The following is a 14,817-nucleotide window of genomic DNA, read 5'->3' on the forward strand; positions in this document are numbered from 1 at the left end:
GAGGGGGGGGAAGGGGTTGATCTTGAGCACTCGATATCATTTGTTCCTACGGACGTTTAAGGCCGGACGAGGACTTCGGTACAACTAAATCACTTATACCAGCAAAATATTAACTTTAATGAATCAACAGAGCAACAGACATTCACGTACGGGGATAAGTAACATACACAACATCTCGTCTCATACAACTACAACAGATCACGCGAATACTCGCGCAGCACGATCGGATCAGGGTTCATCCATGACGAATGCTCCCGATCTTTCACATTCAGTCTCTCTTTCTCTCATTTTCAATCACCCTATCTCTCTTTCTCTCTTGTCTCGCATTCTCTCTGTCTCTCGCTGCTGCTCATTCACACCTCACTCTCTGGCTGCACAGGAAATCGAAATCTTTCACACGGGCATAAATTCGATTCTCATCACTGATAGCTAGATAAAACGTGATTCAGAATCTGGTGCACATCGTTAAAAAGCTCGACGGGGGCTTCGCAACGTGTCAACCATGAATCACCGTGAAGCAAGTCTCTCGTTTTTTTCTTTCTCTCTTTTACATACCCATACACACACCCACACACACGTACATGCGCACATGTTTGTATTTCACTGTTTGTCTCTTTCATTCTCTGTCTCTTTATCTCATGTTTCTCATGCTGTCACTTTATTCTGTTCATCCAAATTCTTCCCACAAGTCTATCGCTTTCACTCTTCCTCACATTCACACATGTACTCCCCGCTCAACCCCCCTCTCTCTCTCTCTCTCTCTCTCTCGGTTATGCTTTATCATATTCGTAGCATCTCATTTTCTCGCATCTTCTTCCATTCACAATTCCTCTCACAATCCACTCATATCACATCCATCGAAGTCATTCTCTCAACAAGTTTAATCTCTCAATCACACAGGTAGAAGTCGCAAACTCGTTTACCAGGCACACTTGCAACATCTCTCAGCAGGCTTCGGCCTTCACTCACTCATCGGCAACATCCACTTGTATTCCTAATCATCCAATTATCGGCATTCGGCAAACAGGTACTTATTTATTCTCTTTCTCTCACTCTCTTTTGCTCCCTCTCTCTCTCTCTCTCTTTCTCTCTCACTCTTACTTTCTCGCACTCTCTTTCGCTCTCTCTCTCTCTCTCTTTCTCTCGCTTTCTCGCACTCTCTTTCGCTCTCTCTCGTTTTCTCGCTCTTTCTCTCTATCTCGCGCACGCTCGTTCTCTCTCATTCACTTTCTTTCGCTCTCTCTCTCTCTCTCGCTCTCACTCTAAATACCCTTTCTCTCGGATCATAGGCTGCGCCCGACGCCGATATCGATAAAATACCGTCGCCAGGATAGGGACACGTGCAGACTCATCACCCCATCTCGTCATCGCTTCGGAACTCACGCACATCCATCAACTCGCATCCGCAACATCCAATCTTGTTGTCTTTGTAATGTGTTTGATAGCTTTCTAGTCAAATCAAATTGCACGACAGTACAACCGTGGGGTGATCTGTAAACAACAAAAGCGAGCCAAATATCAGTCACCGTCGCTCATCGGTGCTTCTTTCTGGGGAGGGAGGAGGGTGTCGGGCAGGCTGTCTATCGCGTATACGGCGAGTCCGAGGGACAGAGAACAACGCTACGACGAAAGGTAGCGCGTTCCACCCGACATTGAGAATTCCTCAATGTCGCCAAACGTTCGCGTGCTCGTCCATACGCGCGCTTTCTCTTTCTCTCTTTCTCTCACTTCCGCCCCCTACCCCTTCTGTATTTCCTCTAACAGGGAGCACTACCCTAACTCTACGCTCGCTACACAAATATCGCCGTTAAGTAACAGACAACACTTGCCACCGCAGTAACGAGGACTATGTACGACAACAATGTAACTGATCAAATGTGCGAAAACATGAAGGAGGAGGAGGAAAAGCGCGTGAAGAGAAGCGATTATAAAGTAGTAATGAGTAGATATCCAACCATCTCTCTCGTCGCTAGTGAAATACAGTCTGTGAGGTATGTGAGACTGTATAAACTCAGAATAAAATGCTGTGTCGGTGCGTTTTTTAGAGCGCGAGCAAACCGCGCCGAGGTCGTTGCGACTAATCAAACACGGTGTTTACAGGTGCCAGAAATGGCGGGGTACTCACCAACTGGACGTAGCGTTGGCGGCGGTCTTGAGCTTTCGAATCTCCTTGGCGGCCCAGCTAGCCAGAGTTTTGGTTTTATGAGTGCGCGACTTCCGACCCTTGGCCAATAGCTCATTGAGCGGCTCGGTTTCTACCATCGGCAGTAGTTTGACTCCGAACACGGTAACGAGATCACCCAACAAGCCCACAGAGGCCGACACGTTACCTTCGGAGTGCTCGCGATCCTGGGCTATGGCGGTGATGAATTGCAGGATGTACGGTACGTGCGGCTCAATTAGAGAGATAGCGGCGTCCGGACACGTGGTCCCGTCCCCGCGGAGACCCTGGACTATACCAGTGTAAGCTTCGAGCACGCCCTCGCGCAACTCGTTCAGGTAATCGATCATATCGTAGTCGCTTCTGTCGACGTTAGCCTGCGACGCCTGCACCAAGGTCTGCAGCACGACGTCCAGGTACTTTTTAAACTCTGGACCGATGCTCAGCGCGATATCGCCGAAGGCCGAGAAGATCTGGGGTTTCACCGACCGGTGGACCGCGTTGTTGCCAAGATTCTCGAGCAACAGTGTCATAATCTCGTCGCAATAAGGTAACATCTTATTCTTCAGAGCACGGCAGATGTCACCGGTTAAACCAACCGCGGCGCAGCATACCTGATATTCCGCGTGATTCTTCAGACCAAGGCAGAGGTAGGGCTTGAATGCTTCCATGTATTTCAAAAAGCCTTCGCCGAGCACCTCGACGAGAGTTGACACGGCCATGAGCGCGTCTTCCTGGACACCCCCTGCCTTGCAAGAATTGGAGCTGAACATGGCTAGCAGAGCGGTCATGATTACGTCGGATATCTGCGGTGCGTCCTCCGGAGTAACCTTACGTAGTACTGATTGCAGAGTTGCGCATAAAAGAGACTGCAAATCGTTGTACTGAGCACGATCCGAGTGACTCTGTATATGCGACTCCATTTGCAGTACTTGCTGTAATCTCTCCAGTATCACCATCGTGGTCTTCTGCACGGTCACGTAGCAATCACGCGGCGAATTCTTCACCATCTCCATCAGCGCCTCATAAGCGGCAGATCTTAGATTCGCCTGCGCACCATCCGGTCGATCCGTAGTTTCCAAGAGTCGTTGAACAATAAAATCAAAGTATTGAGACATGCAATATGTTTCCGGCTGATTGCCATCTTCAGTAGCTTCAGCGGACTCGTAGCTTGCCTCCGCCAGCCCTGTGAACGCCCAGCACACATTCGCGGCGACACGCGGTTCGGCCTTCAGTCCGTTTACCAGGGACTCCAATAGCGGCTTCAAGTAGGTTTCGTTTATCGCGGCGTCTGGAATGATCTCGCAAATGCGGCCGAACGTCCACGCAGCCGTGTCTCGAACGACCACGCTGTTGTCGTACATTAACTCGATGAGAGTGGGCATCGCCTGTTCCACTAGCGGCTTCAAAGTGGTGGGTTCCAGACCTCCTAAGATAGAACCAAAAGCCATAAGAGGCCGCTTCTGTACCTCCAATCCGGACTCTTGATATTGTCTTTAACGAAGGGAAGAACGAACGGAACGATATTCTCTTCGCAGCACGAAGACAACAACATCAGACAAACACCAGCGGCTTTCGAGGGATTCCAGCAACATCAATCGTTTGTCACATTGAATTATATGTATAAGATTTACCAACCTCCTTTTCGAAATTTCCTTTGGTGAATTCGAGAGAATTGTATAACGCGCTTGTGGCAGCTAATCGAACATGATTCGACGTACCCGAACCATTCATGCCGTGAATGATAGCAGTGAGAATCTGATTTGACTGCGATACTAATACTTCGCTTTCGATTTCTTGGCAAATATATCCAATAGTCTCTAGAGTGGCCTCCTTCATTATGTCGGTACTGGACGGGTTGGTGACATTATTGAGTAGCACCTCTATCAATTCATTCCATTGCCCCACAGGCAACTCGGCAACAGCGACGTAAGCGACACATTGCGCCGCGGAACTTGGCCTGTTGTTCTCAGTTCCTAATGCTCCTAAAATCTGTAAAGGAGCAAAAGTTTGGCTTTATCATACAAAAGAACAATAGCATTATGCTTGAAAATTGTAATTTTTTATACCAACATTAAATGAAAATATATTTCTGATCAATAAGCTGAAGCAGTACTTTTGATGAATTTTTACTTTAACTGTACTCCACAGAATTTAACTTGAGTATTACAATTTTCAAGCGCATTCTATAACATTAAAATATCTTGTACAGGAAAAGAATAAATAGCTTTAGCTAAAAGATTAATTCATCTCTCCTTCCAAACTTATAATTTACATAATAATATAATTTGCATAATGTAAGCAATATTGTGTCTACTACAAGTGATATTATATATATAAGCTTCTATTATAAATTATTTATTGAATCATATATGAATCATATATAATGTACATATATATTTTAATGTAAATTCATCATATTAATACCATCAAATAAAGTATATATATTTGATAATCCAGAAAACTCAAATGAATGCTATATTTACTTAATACAGAATAATGAACAAAATAAAATATTAACTTAATATAGCAGATTATGATAAATGTATAATACTTACATTTTTCTTGATGTATTCTCTTGTTTCAGTGGGAATAGCAAGCCAACGTTGCTGATACTGGAACTTCATATCAGGATCCTTGGAGGTAAGTTGGTTCTTGAGCTGTAAACCCGCGGCCATACGAGCAATGGGGCTCGCGCCGACTGTGAACAGCACAGCGCTGAGTCGTTGTACGAATTCATGCTGAAACAGACGTGGAAACGCAAAGAAATTAGAATGAGCATTGCCTACTGTGGAAATCTCGGTAAATCTCAATGTCTCAATTACTCACAAGATTAGCATCAGCCGCCTGTTGGAGAAAGCTCTGTGCTGCCACCAACTCATTTTTATCTGCGAATGAAATAAATAAATCGTATCTGAGATCTCCGCAACGTGGAGAAGCGACGGATCGCCGCACGTGAATTGTAGGTTAGACGAGCACGACGCGTTGGCCAAACGCGTATCGCAACAACGTTGGGATGCGTGCAATCGTCATACCGGACAATACTTTTCCCGCGGCGGACAAAGCGCCTAGCAACAGTCCGTCGGAGCATGATATCGCGCGTCGTCGTATTTGAGCTCGCTCACGTTCTCATCCATACACATAAACGATAAAGGCAAGGTCGGGAAAGGCGCGATGCGATCAGCAAGACCGCGATGCGGCAGCCACGTTGTGCACGTTGCGACAAATTCGCCGGAGTAAGCGGAGCGTAACGTGCACGCGGGCGCGACGTCGCTACTCGCGTATTCAAGATCACTCTCCCGTGCGTGAGCACGGGAGAGATCGCGCTGAATGTTGGACGAACGAAATTTCCAGAAAAAACACTCAGCGGCCTGACTAAAACGGCGGGCCACCGGTGTCGTATATGACATCGCGATGGCACGATGGGCATGATGAAAGTAGCTGCCGATTGTACTCACCCGACGAGACGGTCCTCTCGAGGACCTGGATTAGCTGTAGCGTCGTCGGGTCCATCTGCATGGCTGCGGTGAAGTGTTCTCGATTATACAACTCCCGTCACGGTATCTCTCCTCGGCGGTACAACAGGAGGAAGTCTTACGTTTGCTCCCTGGTACGAGAAATCTCCTTGGCGAGACCGGCGGATACCCACATGTAGCCACCACCGAATCAACTGCCTTCGATGTTCCCCCCACCTAGACGCCCACTTCCTGCTGGCTGCCGATTCTCTTCGTCTCTCTCTCGTCTGGCCCAACTGCCGTGCAGTCTGTCTTCCTCTTCTTCCTCTTTCTCCCCTACACGCGCGCTCGTTTCCGTCACACAGCAACGTGCAGCGTAGTGATACTCGCAACCTTTGATATTCTCGCGCCCGATCCGCATGAACCAACGTGCCCGATTCGCGACAGAGGAGTGCAGAAACGCGACGCTCTACCCTGGCGAGTGAGACAACAGCGAGGCAACGACTTTCCAAGTGCAAAACTATCGTCGCATTTTTCAACCGCGACAGTGTTGTGTCTTCGCAGGCGCGGACTATTTTCTTGGTGCGCGCGGATGCACACCATGCGCATGCGTGAACCGTCATGATGCACCACCTGGCGGCGCGCATGGATAGTGCGTTACGACTATGTACGTACAGAAAAATGTATATAGTAAAGACTTAAGTAATGAGAAAATTAACCAATTACAGTCGATTATTTTTGGATCGTGTGCAAAAAATAATCAACTGTGGTTGGTCAGTTCACATGTTGCTTGAGTTTTAACAAGTTTTATGCTTTTGTGTGTGCCACGAAAGATCTTTGTCGTGCAGCGTGCGCAAAGATAACCGTTATGATGGAGGGACTTTTGATATGAAATATTCACATTGGGGTGAATTGCGAAAAAGTACTGACAATTGTCCTCCGGCAATAAAATAAGTATCCAGCGCTCGATCTATATCGTAAAATTTCGTATTTCTACTTCGGAGGGAATTGTCCTCCGAGTAAAATCAATTGAAAAATACAACCGGGATTAACAAGTTTATGTATACGTTAATTATAAACTGCCAGAGGGACTACCTATCCCTTCTTCTCTTTGTCTCAGAGTTGAAAAATAAATTCATATAAGGCATAAAAACAAGGCAAAGATACAAATGTTCGTGTTATTTTCGGTGTAGTCATCGACGAGACACCAATAAAGATTGGTGATCTTATGAGATTTGGAGTACCAGAGAAATCTCACTGAACGCCAACGCCCTCTTAGATATATCGTGGCTGAAATATGAAGCTGAATGGCCTGGAGGTAATTCAAGAGTCATGACAATACCGAAGATAACACGAACATTCCTATCTTTGTCTTGTTTCGATGCTTGTAGAATTTAGTTTTCAATTCTGAAGCAGAGAGAAAGGGGGAGAGGTAGACCCTGAGAATTTATAATTAACTTACCTAAGAAATATTCTTGTCTATATATTTCTTCTGTGTATTTTATATTTTTAATATTTTAGAATTTATTGTATTTTACAAAATGAGATATGTTACATACTAATTTCTTTTTATATAATTATAAAAAGTACGACATAAGCAGTAAGCAAACCAACCAATCACAATTGAGAATGTAAGCAGTAACGACCAGTAATTAGTTGATTTGCTTGGCTATGATCGTTTGATTTACTTACCGCTTAATATTTTTTTGCGTATTCCCTCGTCGCGTCAAGCGATCGAATATAATCGCGCGAGCTTCAAAGTAGGGACCATTGAACACTAGCTCTCACGGCGTTACAGTTCGTGCCGGCAAGCGATATACGCGTCGCCGATTATTTTATTCGTTTCGGTTGATTATCTTTTAATTAATTAGACTCTCGTGAATATTATCTTATTTTATATATACATATTCGCATCTACGCGAGCATTTGAGTTAGTGTTAGTGCTACTATCAGTGCAACGTCGGAGTAGTCGAATAATGCTAAGCCGAGAAACCAATCTATTGTTGTAACAGATGTAAAAAACAAATTCTTAAAAAATAAATATCATTTTGAAAATTATAATACAATTATCTTATTTAAACACCTTTTCTTTTAAACCGTATCCTTGAAAATTCCATCCCTATTGAAAATTGCAATTTTTAATTTCCCGCCGTATATTCATGTTACCTCTTCGGACATTATAATCCCCTGATGTAAAATGCGGAAATCGGGAAATTGAACAAAATTTGTAAATTTCCAAATTTCCCGCCAGAATTCAGGATACCTCTGCGATCATTATATTCTCCTGTTACAAAGTGCGAAAATCGAGAAAATGAGAAATTTTAAATTTCCCGTCAGAATCTGAGATACCTCCTCGGTCATTATATTCTCCTGTTACAAAGCGCGAAAATCGAGAAAATGAGAAATTTCATATTCCCCGCCAGAATTCAGGATACCTCCTCGATTATTATATTCTCCTGTTACAAAGTGCGAAAATTGAGAAAATGAGAAATTTCGAATTTCCCGCCAGAACTCAGGATACCACTTCGATCATTACATTCTCCTGTTACAAAGTGCGAAAATCGAGAAAACGAGAAATTTCAAATTTCCTGCCAGAATTCAGGATACCTCCCCGATCATTATATTCTCCTGTTATAAAGTGCGAAAATCGAGGAAATGAGAAAATTCGAATTTCCCGCCAGAATCTCAGATACTTCCCCGATCTTTTATTCTCCTGTTACAACGTGCGAAAATCGAGAAAATGAGAAATTTTAAATTTTCCGTCAGAATCTGAGATACCTCCTCGATCATTATATTCTCCTGTTACAAAGTGCGAAAATCGGGAAACCGAGAAATTCAAATATCCTCCAGAATCCGGGATACCTCCTCGATCATTATATTCTCCTATTACAAAGTGCGAAAATCAGAAAATGAGAAATTTTAAATTTCCCGCCAGAATCTGAGATACCTCCTCGATCATTATATTCTCCTGTTACAAAGTGCGAAAATCGAGAAAATGAGAAATTTCAATTCCGCAGAATCGGATACTCTCGATATTATATTCTCCTGTTACAAAGTGCGAAAATCGAGAAAATGAGAAATTTCAAATTTGCCGTCAGAATTCAGAATACCTCTTCGGTCATTATATTCTCCTGTTACAGAGTTCAAAAATCGAGGAAATGAAAAATTTCAAATTCCCGCCAGAATCTGAGATACCTCCACGGTCATTATATTCTCCTGTTACAAAGTGCGAAAATCGGGGAAACCGAGAAATTTCAAATTTCCGCCCGAATGCGGGATACATCCTCGATCATTATATTCTCCTGTTACAAAGTGCGAAAGTCGAGGAAATGAGAAAGTTTAAATTTCCCGTCAGAATCTGAGATACCTCCTCGATCATTATATTCTCCTGTTACAAAGTGCGAAAATCGGAAAACCGAGAAATTTCAATTTCCCTCCAGAATCCGGGGAACCTACTCAATCATTATATTCTCCTGTTACAAAGTGCGAAAATCGAGAAAATGAGAAATTTCAAATTTCCACCAGAATGCGGAATACCACCTCGATCATTATATTCTCCTGTTACAGAGTGCGGAAATTGCGAAAATGAGAAATTTCAAATTTCCCGCCAGAATTCAGGATACCTCCTCGATCATTATATTCTCCTGTTACAAAGTGCGGAAATCGGGAAACCGAGAAATTTCAAATTTCCGCCAGAATCCGGAATACCACCTCGATCATTATATTCTCCTGTTACAGAGTGCGAAAATCGAGAAAATGTTAAATTTCGAATTTCCCGCCAGAATCTGAGATACCTCCTCGGTCATTATATTCTCCTGTTACAAAGCGCGAAAATCGAGAAAATGAGAAATTTCATATTCCCCGCCAGAATTCAGGATACCTCCTCGATTATTATATTCTCCTGTTACAAAGTGCGAAAATTGAGAAAATGAGAAATTTCGAATTTCCCGCCAGAACTCAGGATACCACTTCGATCATTACATTCTCCTGTTACAAAGTGCGAAAATCGAGAAAACGAGAAATTTCAAATTTCCTGCCAGAATTCAGGATACCTCCCCGATCATTATATTCTCCTGTTATAAAGTGCGAAAATCGAGGAAATGAGAAAATTCGAATTTCCCGCCAGAATCTCAGATACCTTCTCGGTCTTTGTATTCTCCTGTTACAACGTGCGAAAATCGAGAAAATGAGAAATTTTAAATTTTCCGTCAGAATCTGAGATACCTCCTCGGTCATTATATTCTCCTGTTACAAAATGCGGAAATCGGGAAACCGAGAAATTCCAAATATCCTCCAGAATCCGGGATACCTCCTCGATCATTATATTCTCCTATTACAAAGTGCGAAAATCAAGAAAATGAGAAATTTTAAATTTCCCGCCAGAATCTGAGATACCTCCTCGATCATTATATTCTCCTGTTACAAAGTGCGAAAATCGAGAAAATGAGAAATTTCGAATTCCCGCCAGAATCCGGGATATCTCTTCGATTATTATATTCTCCTGTTACAAAGTGCGAAAATCGAGAAAATGAGAAATTTTAAATTTCCTGCCAGAATTCGGGATACCTCCTCGATCATTATATTCTCCTGTTACAAAGTGCGAAAATCGAGAAAATGGGAAATTTCAAATTTTCCGCCAGAATTCAAGATACTTCCTCAATCATTATATTCTCCTGTTACAAAGTGCGAAAATCGGGAAACCGAGAAACTTCAAATTTCCGTCAGAATCCGGAATACCACCTCGATCATTATATTCTCCTGTTACAGAGTGCGGAAATTGGGAAAATGAGAAATTTCAAACTTCCCGCCAGAATTCAGGATACCTCCTCGATCATTATATTCTCCTGTTACAAAGTGCGAAAATCGAGAAAATGAGAAATTTCAAATTTGCCGTCAGAATTCAGAATACCTCTTCGGTCATTATATTCTCCTGTTACAGAGTTCAAAAATCGAGGAAATGAAAAATTTCAAATTCCCGCCAGAATCTGAGATACCTCCACGGTCATTATATTCTCCTGTTACAAAGTGCGAAAATCGGGAAACCGAGAAATTTCAAATTTCTGCCCGAATGCGGGATACATCCTCGATCATTATATTCTCCTGTTACAAAGTGCGAAAGTCGAGGAAATGAGAAAGTTTAAATTTCCCGTCAGTATCTGAGATACCTCCTCGATCATTATATTCTCCTGTTACAAAGTGCGAAAATCGGAAAACCGAGAAATTTCAATTTCCCGCCAGAATCCGGGAAACCTACTCAATCATTATATTCTCCTGTTACAAAGTGCGAAAATCGAGAAAATGAGAAATTTCAAATTTCCACCAGAATGCGGAATACCACCTCGATCATTATATTCTCCTGTTACAAAGTGCGGAAATTGCGAAAATGAGAAATTTCAAATTTCCCGCCAGAATTCAGGATACCTCCTCGATCATTATATTCTCCTGTTACAAAGTGCGGAAATCGGGAAACCGAGAAATTTCAAATTTCCGCCAGAATCCGGAATACCACCTCGATCATTATATTCTCCTGTTACAGAGTGCGAAAATCGAGAAAATGTTAAATTTCGAATTTCCCGCCAGAATCTGAGATACCTTCTCGGTCATTATATTCTCCTGTTACAAAGTGCGAAAATCGAGAAAATGGGAAATTTCAAATTTCCCGTCAGAATTCAGAATACCTCCTCGGTCATTATATTCTCCTGTTACAGAGTTCGAAAATCGAGAAAATGAGAAATTTCAAATTTTCCGCCAGAATGCAGGATACCTCCTCGATCATTATATTCTCTTGTTACATAGTGAGAAAATCGAGAAAATGAGAAATTTCAAATTTCTGCCAGGATTCAGGATACCTCCTCGATCATTATATTCTCCTGTTACAAAGTGTGAAAATCGAGAAACCGAGAAATTTCAAATTTCCGCCAGAATCCGGGATATCTCTTCGATCATTATATTCTCCTGTTACAAAGTGCGAAAATCGGGAAAATGAGAAATTTCAAATTTCCCGTCAGAATTCAGAATACTTCCTCGGTCATTATATTCTCCTGTTACAGAATTCGAAAATCGAGAAAATGAAAAATTTCAAAATTCCCGCCAGAATTCAAGATACCTCCTCGGTCATTATATTCTCCTGTTACAAAGTACGAAAATCGGGAAACCGAGAAATTTCAAATTTCCGCCTGAATCCGCGATACCTCCTCGATCATTATATTCTCCTGTTACAAAACGCGAAAATCGGGAAAATGAGGAAATTGAAATTTCCCGCCAGAATCTGGGATATCTCCTTGATCATTATATTCTCCTGATATAAAATATGAAAAGTGAGAAAATGCATTTATATTTTCGCATTTTGTATCAGGGGAATATAATGACCGAAGGGGTAACATGGGGATGGGATTCTTAAAAATACGGTTTAAGAGGTATTTAAATAAAATAATTTTATTATTTATTTCAAAATGATATTTATTGTTTACGGATTTGTTGTTTACATGTGTTGGGACAAATATAACATAACGCAATATAATATATAAACAATAAAATATAATACAATTGGATACAATAAATATTTTACGATTTTTCAAGTACAATGAAACGGTAATTTTTTTTATGTCCTTATAATATTACCGAGTGATATATGCAAAGAATAATATAAAATTATAAAATAGAATCGACGCGTACATTGTTATCTACTATAAAGACATAAAAGTACCATTTTTTCACTTTATCTGGAAAAATCGTATATCATCGGTAGCGCAATTAAAACAGTCGGTATTGCCTTCGTCCTTCAATTACCACCGGGCTTCTTGAGGCCCCTTTGGCAATACGAAAATTTATCCAGGGCTGACAGTATTTAGTATTACCTCGTAAAAATCAATTGTTATTCCAAAGCGTAGTTCTAAAGTTTCCGTTATGGAGCGCCACTATCTGTAATATGAAGAATCGAGGTCATAATATGACTTACCACATTTGGCATTATATTCGTAATAAAAGCACAATTTAAATAATACATGGTTTTTTGTATATTTCTTATGAGTTTTTATATACGTTTCTATAGGTTCTTTTTGTTGGATTAGATCTATTTTAAAGTATGCAATTAAAATAAATCTTTCTTCACGCATAAAGATTATAATTACATTAATAATTATATTATTTCATACCACAATAATAATTATATTGTTTTTTTACTCTTTATATACTCTTGTACTAGTAAAAGTTTATTCTCTTGTATGTCTCATTTTTGTTCGACTGTAATTCCAATATAACTGAAGGAACAAATGTTTTAATCATATTAGAATAGTAGAAAATATATATGTAAAAATTTCAGTGCTTTTAACATTAAATTATTGAGCATAACCAATTGAGTTGGAATATTAAGGTATAATAATTTTTGTAGTTCCGCTTCAGTAATAATTTCCTTAAGCGATGTAATTACAGGATACCAAAAATACAATTTATATATAATTGCAGGAGGTAATAAATTATATGTTTATCCAATGTCGCTATAAACTATAATCAGGTTGTGCAGCAATATTCATTTAATGGTCATAATTGTCGTTTGATCGATATGCAAGATACGTCGTTCATGTATATCCTTCGTCATTCAAGGTTTCACGTATATAGACCTAGTTTATTATTAGCATATTCAATATTGAGAGAGAGAGAGAGAGAGAGAGAGAGAGAGAGAGAGAGAGAAGGGACAAGGGAAAGGAGACTAAATAAAACTTTACATATACAGATAAATAAATTTAAGACAAATATATGTATTACTTTTCTCTTTCTATCTTTTGTACTCGAACGATCTCACCAAAGCATGTAAAAAATAAAGAAGAAAAAGTAAAATTCTCAACATTGTAGAGAAATAAAGTCTCTAGCATATCTCAATTATACACAGAATCTGCGACTCTATCTCTTGAAAAAAAAACAAATTATATCTCGCTTCTTACATATTTACGAAAATCCAACTTTAGAATCATGTTACTCAACGAAATATCTTATCGTCGAAAGTTCCACCTATTTTCGAGTGACTATAGTCAATTAATCACCGATCAGCTTCATCCTTCGTGCTCCTTCGCGTTTGCACGTTGCTGGTGAGAGTATCTGTAAATTTACGACTTATCACGTAGAACAGAAACATCATACGGAACTACAGTGTTCGTTCGCGTATTTGAATTGTAGAAATGGTATTGGCGTGTTTAGAACTATCGCCAGCTGCGCATAATTCTCTGGGGGCGAGTTAACTCGAGATACTACTACATACTACATACTACATTTAAAATATCGTCTGACATATCGCGAATTGTCATGGAGAAGAGAGGAAAAAAAAACGAGCGGGAAGGACTCGAGAACGACGAAGGCGTGAAAAATTCTCAGCCGACCGGTCGTTTTAGTAGATTTAATGAAACGATATACAGAATACATTTGCTTTCGTAATGCATCGCAACGCATTCTCGCGTGCCTTACCATCTATATCACATGTCAATTTTTTATTTATAAAATATAATCATTATAATTTTTTTTGTTCTCATGTCTTGCCTTTAAACTGCATCCTCGTCATATATCGAAAGTATATATTTATAATATATATATATTTATTTATATATATATATTTGTATGTATATATAATATATTTATTCATTTATATGTATATATATATATATATATATATATTCATTTATATATATCTGTATTTATATATTTATATATATATATATTTATATTTCTTCATATATTTATTTATATATTATTTCAAGCAAGAGGAAACTGTGTGTGGCTCGGCACAGAGTTACAACGAATCAGGCCGGAAAGGTTTTATGAATGTGCGCGCGCGTGTATATATTTTCGAGTGTATGTGTGTGTGTGTGTGTGTGTGTGTGTGTAGCGTATTGTAATACAATATTGCACAGTAACATATACACGTGATATAATTCAATTTGTTGTCGCGCTCGACGGTCGTACAAGGATGAAAAGATCGTCGATCGCGCGCGCCAAGAGTATCCTCCTTTCGCGATTTCTTTATTGTCGCTCGTTCACCTGCCGCCACTTTCTCCCCGTCTCTTTTTCCCATTTTCCCTTCTTTCTCTCGCGCATCAATTGTGCAATTGTACAGGGGGCTCGGGCGACCTCGCAGCATATTAATTAATTCCGACTTTTCATCCCGTACAACTATCAACGCACCGACGTTTCCGTCGTTTCCTTCGACTTTCC

General features: G+C 40.5%; 1 protein-coding gene across 1 annotated transcript; it reads right to left on the reverse strand.

The window, feature by feature from the left end:
- Positions 1–2,121: 2,121 nt before the first annotated feature.
- On the reverse strand, positions 2,122–6,240 carry Fs(2)Ket (Importin subunit beta Fs(2)Ket). The gene is given in 6 exon segments (XM_025307468.1): positions 2,122–3,617; positions 3,620–3,743; positions 3,776–4,153; positions 4,720–4,902; positions 4,991–5,049; positions 5,620–6,240. Coding segments are annotated over 6 exon segments (2,301 nt in total). The 5' UTR covers positions 5,681–6,240.
- Between the last annotated feature and the right edge of the window lie 8,577 nt (positions 6,241–14,817).

Source organism: Harpegnathos saltator, unplaced genomic scaffold, assembly GCF_003227715.2.
Source record: "Harpegnathos saltator strain DR-91 unplaced genomic scaffold, Hsal_v8.6 scaffold128, whole genome shotgun sequence".
In the NCBI taxonomy this organism is placed as follows: domain Eukaryota; kingdom Metazoa; phylum Arthropoda; class Insecta; order Hymenoptera; family Formicidae; genus Harpegnathos; species Harpegnathos saltator.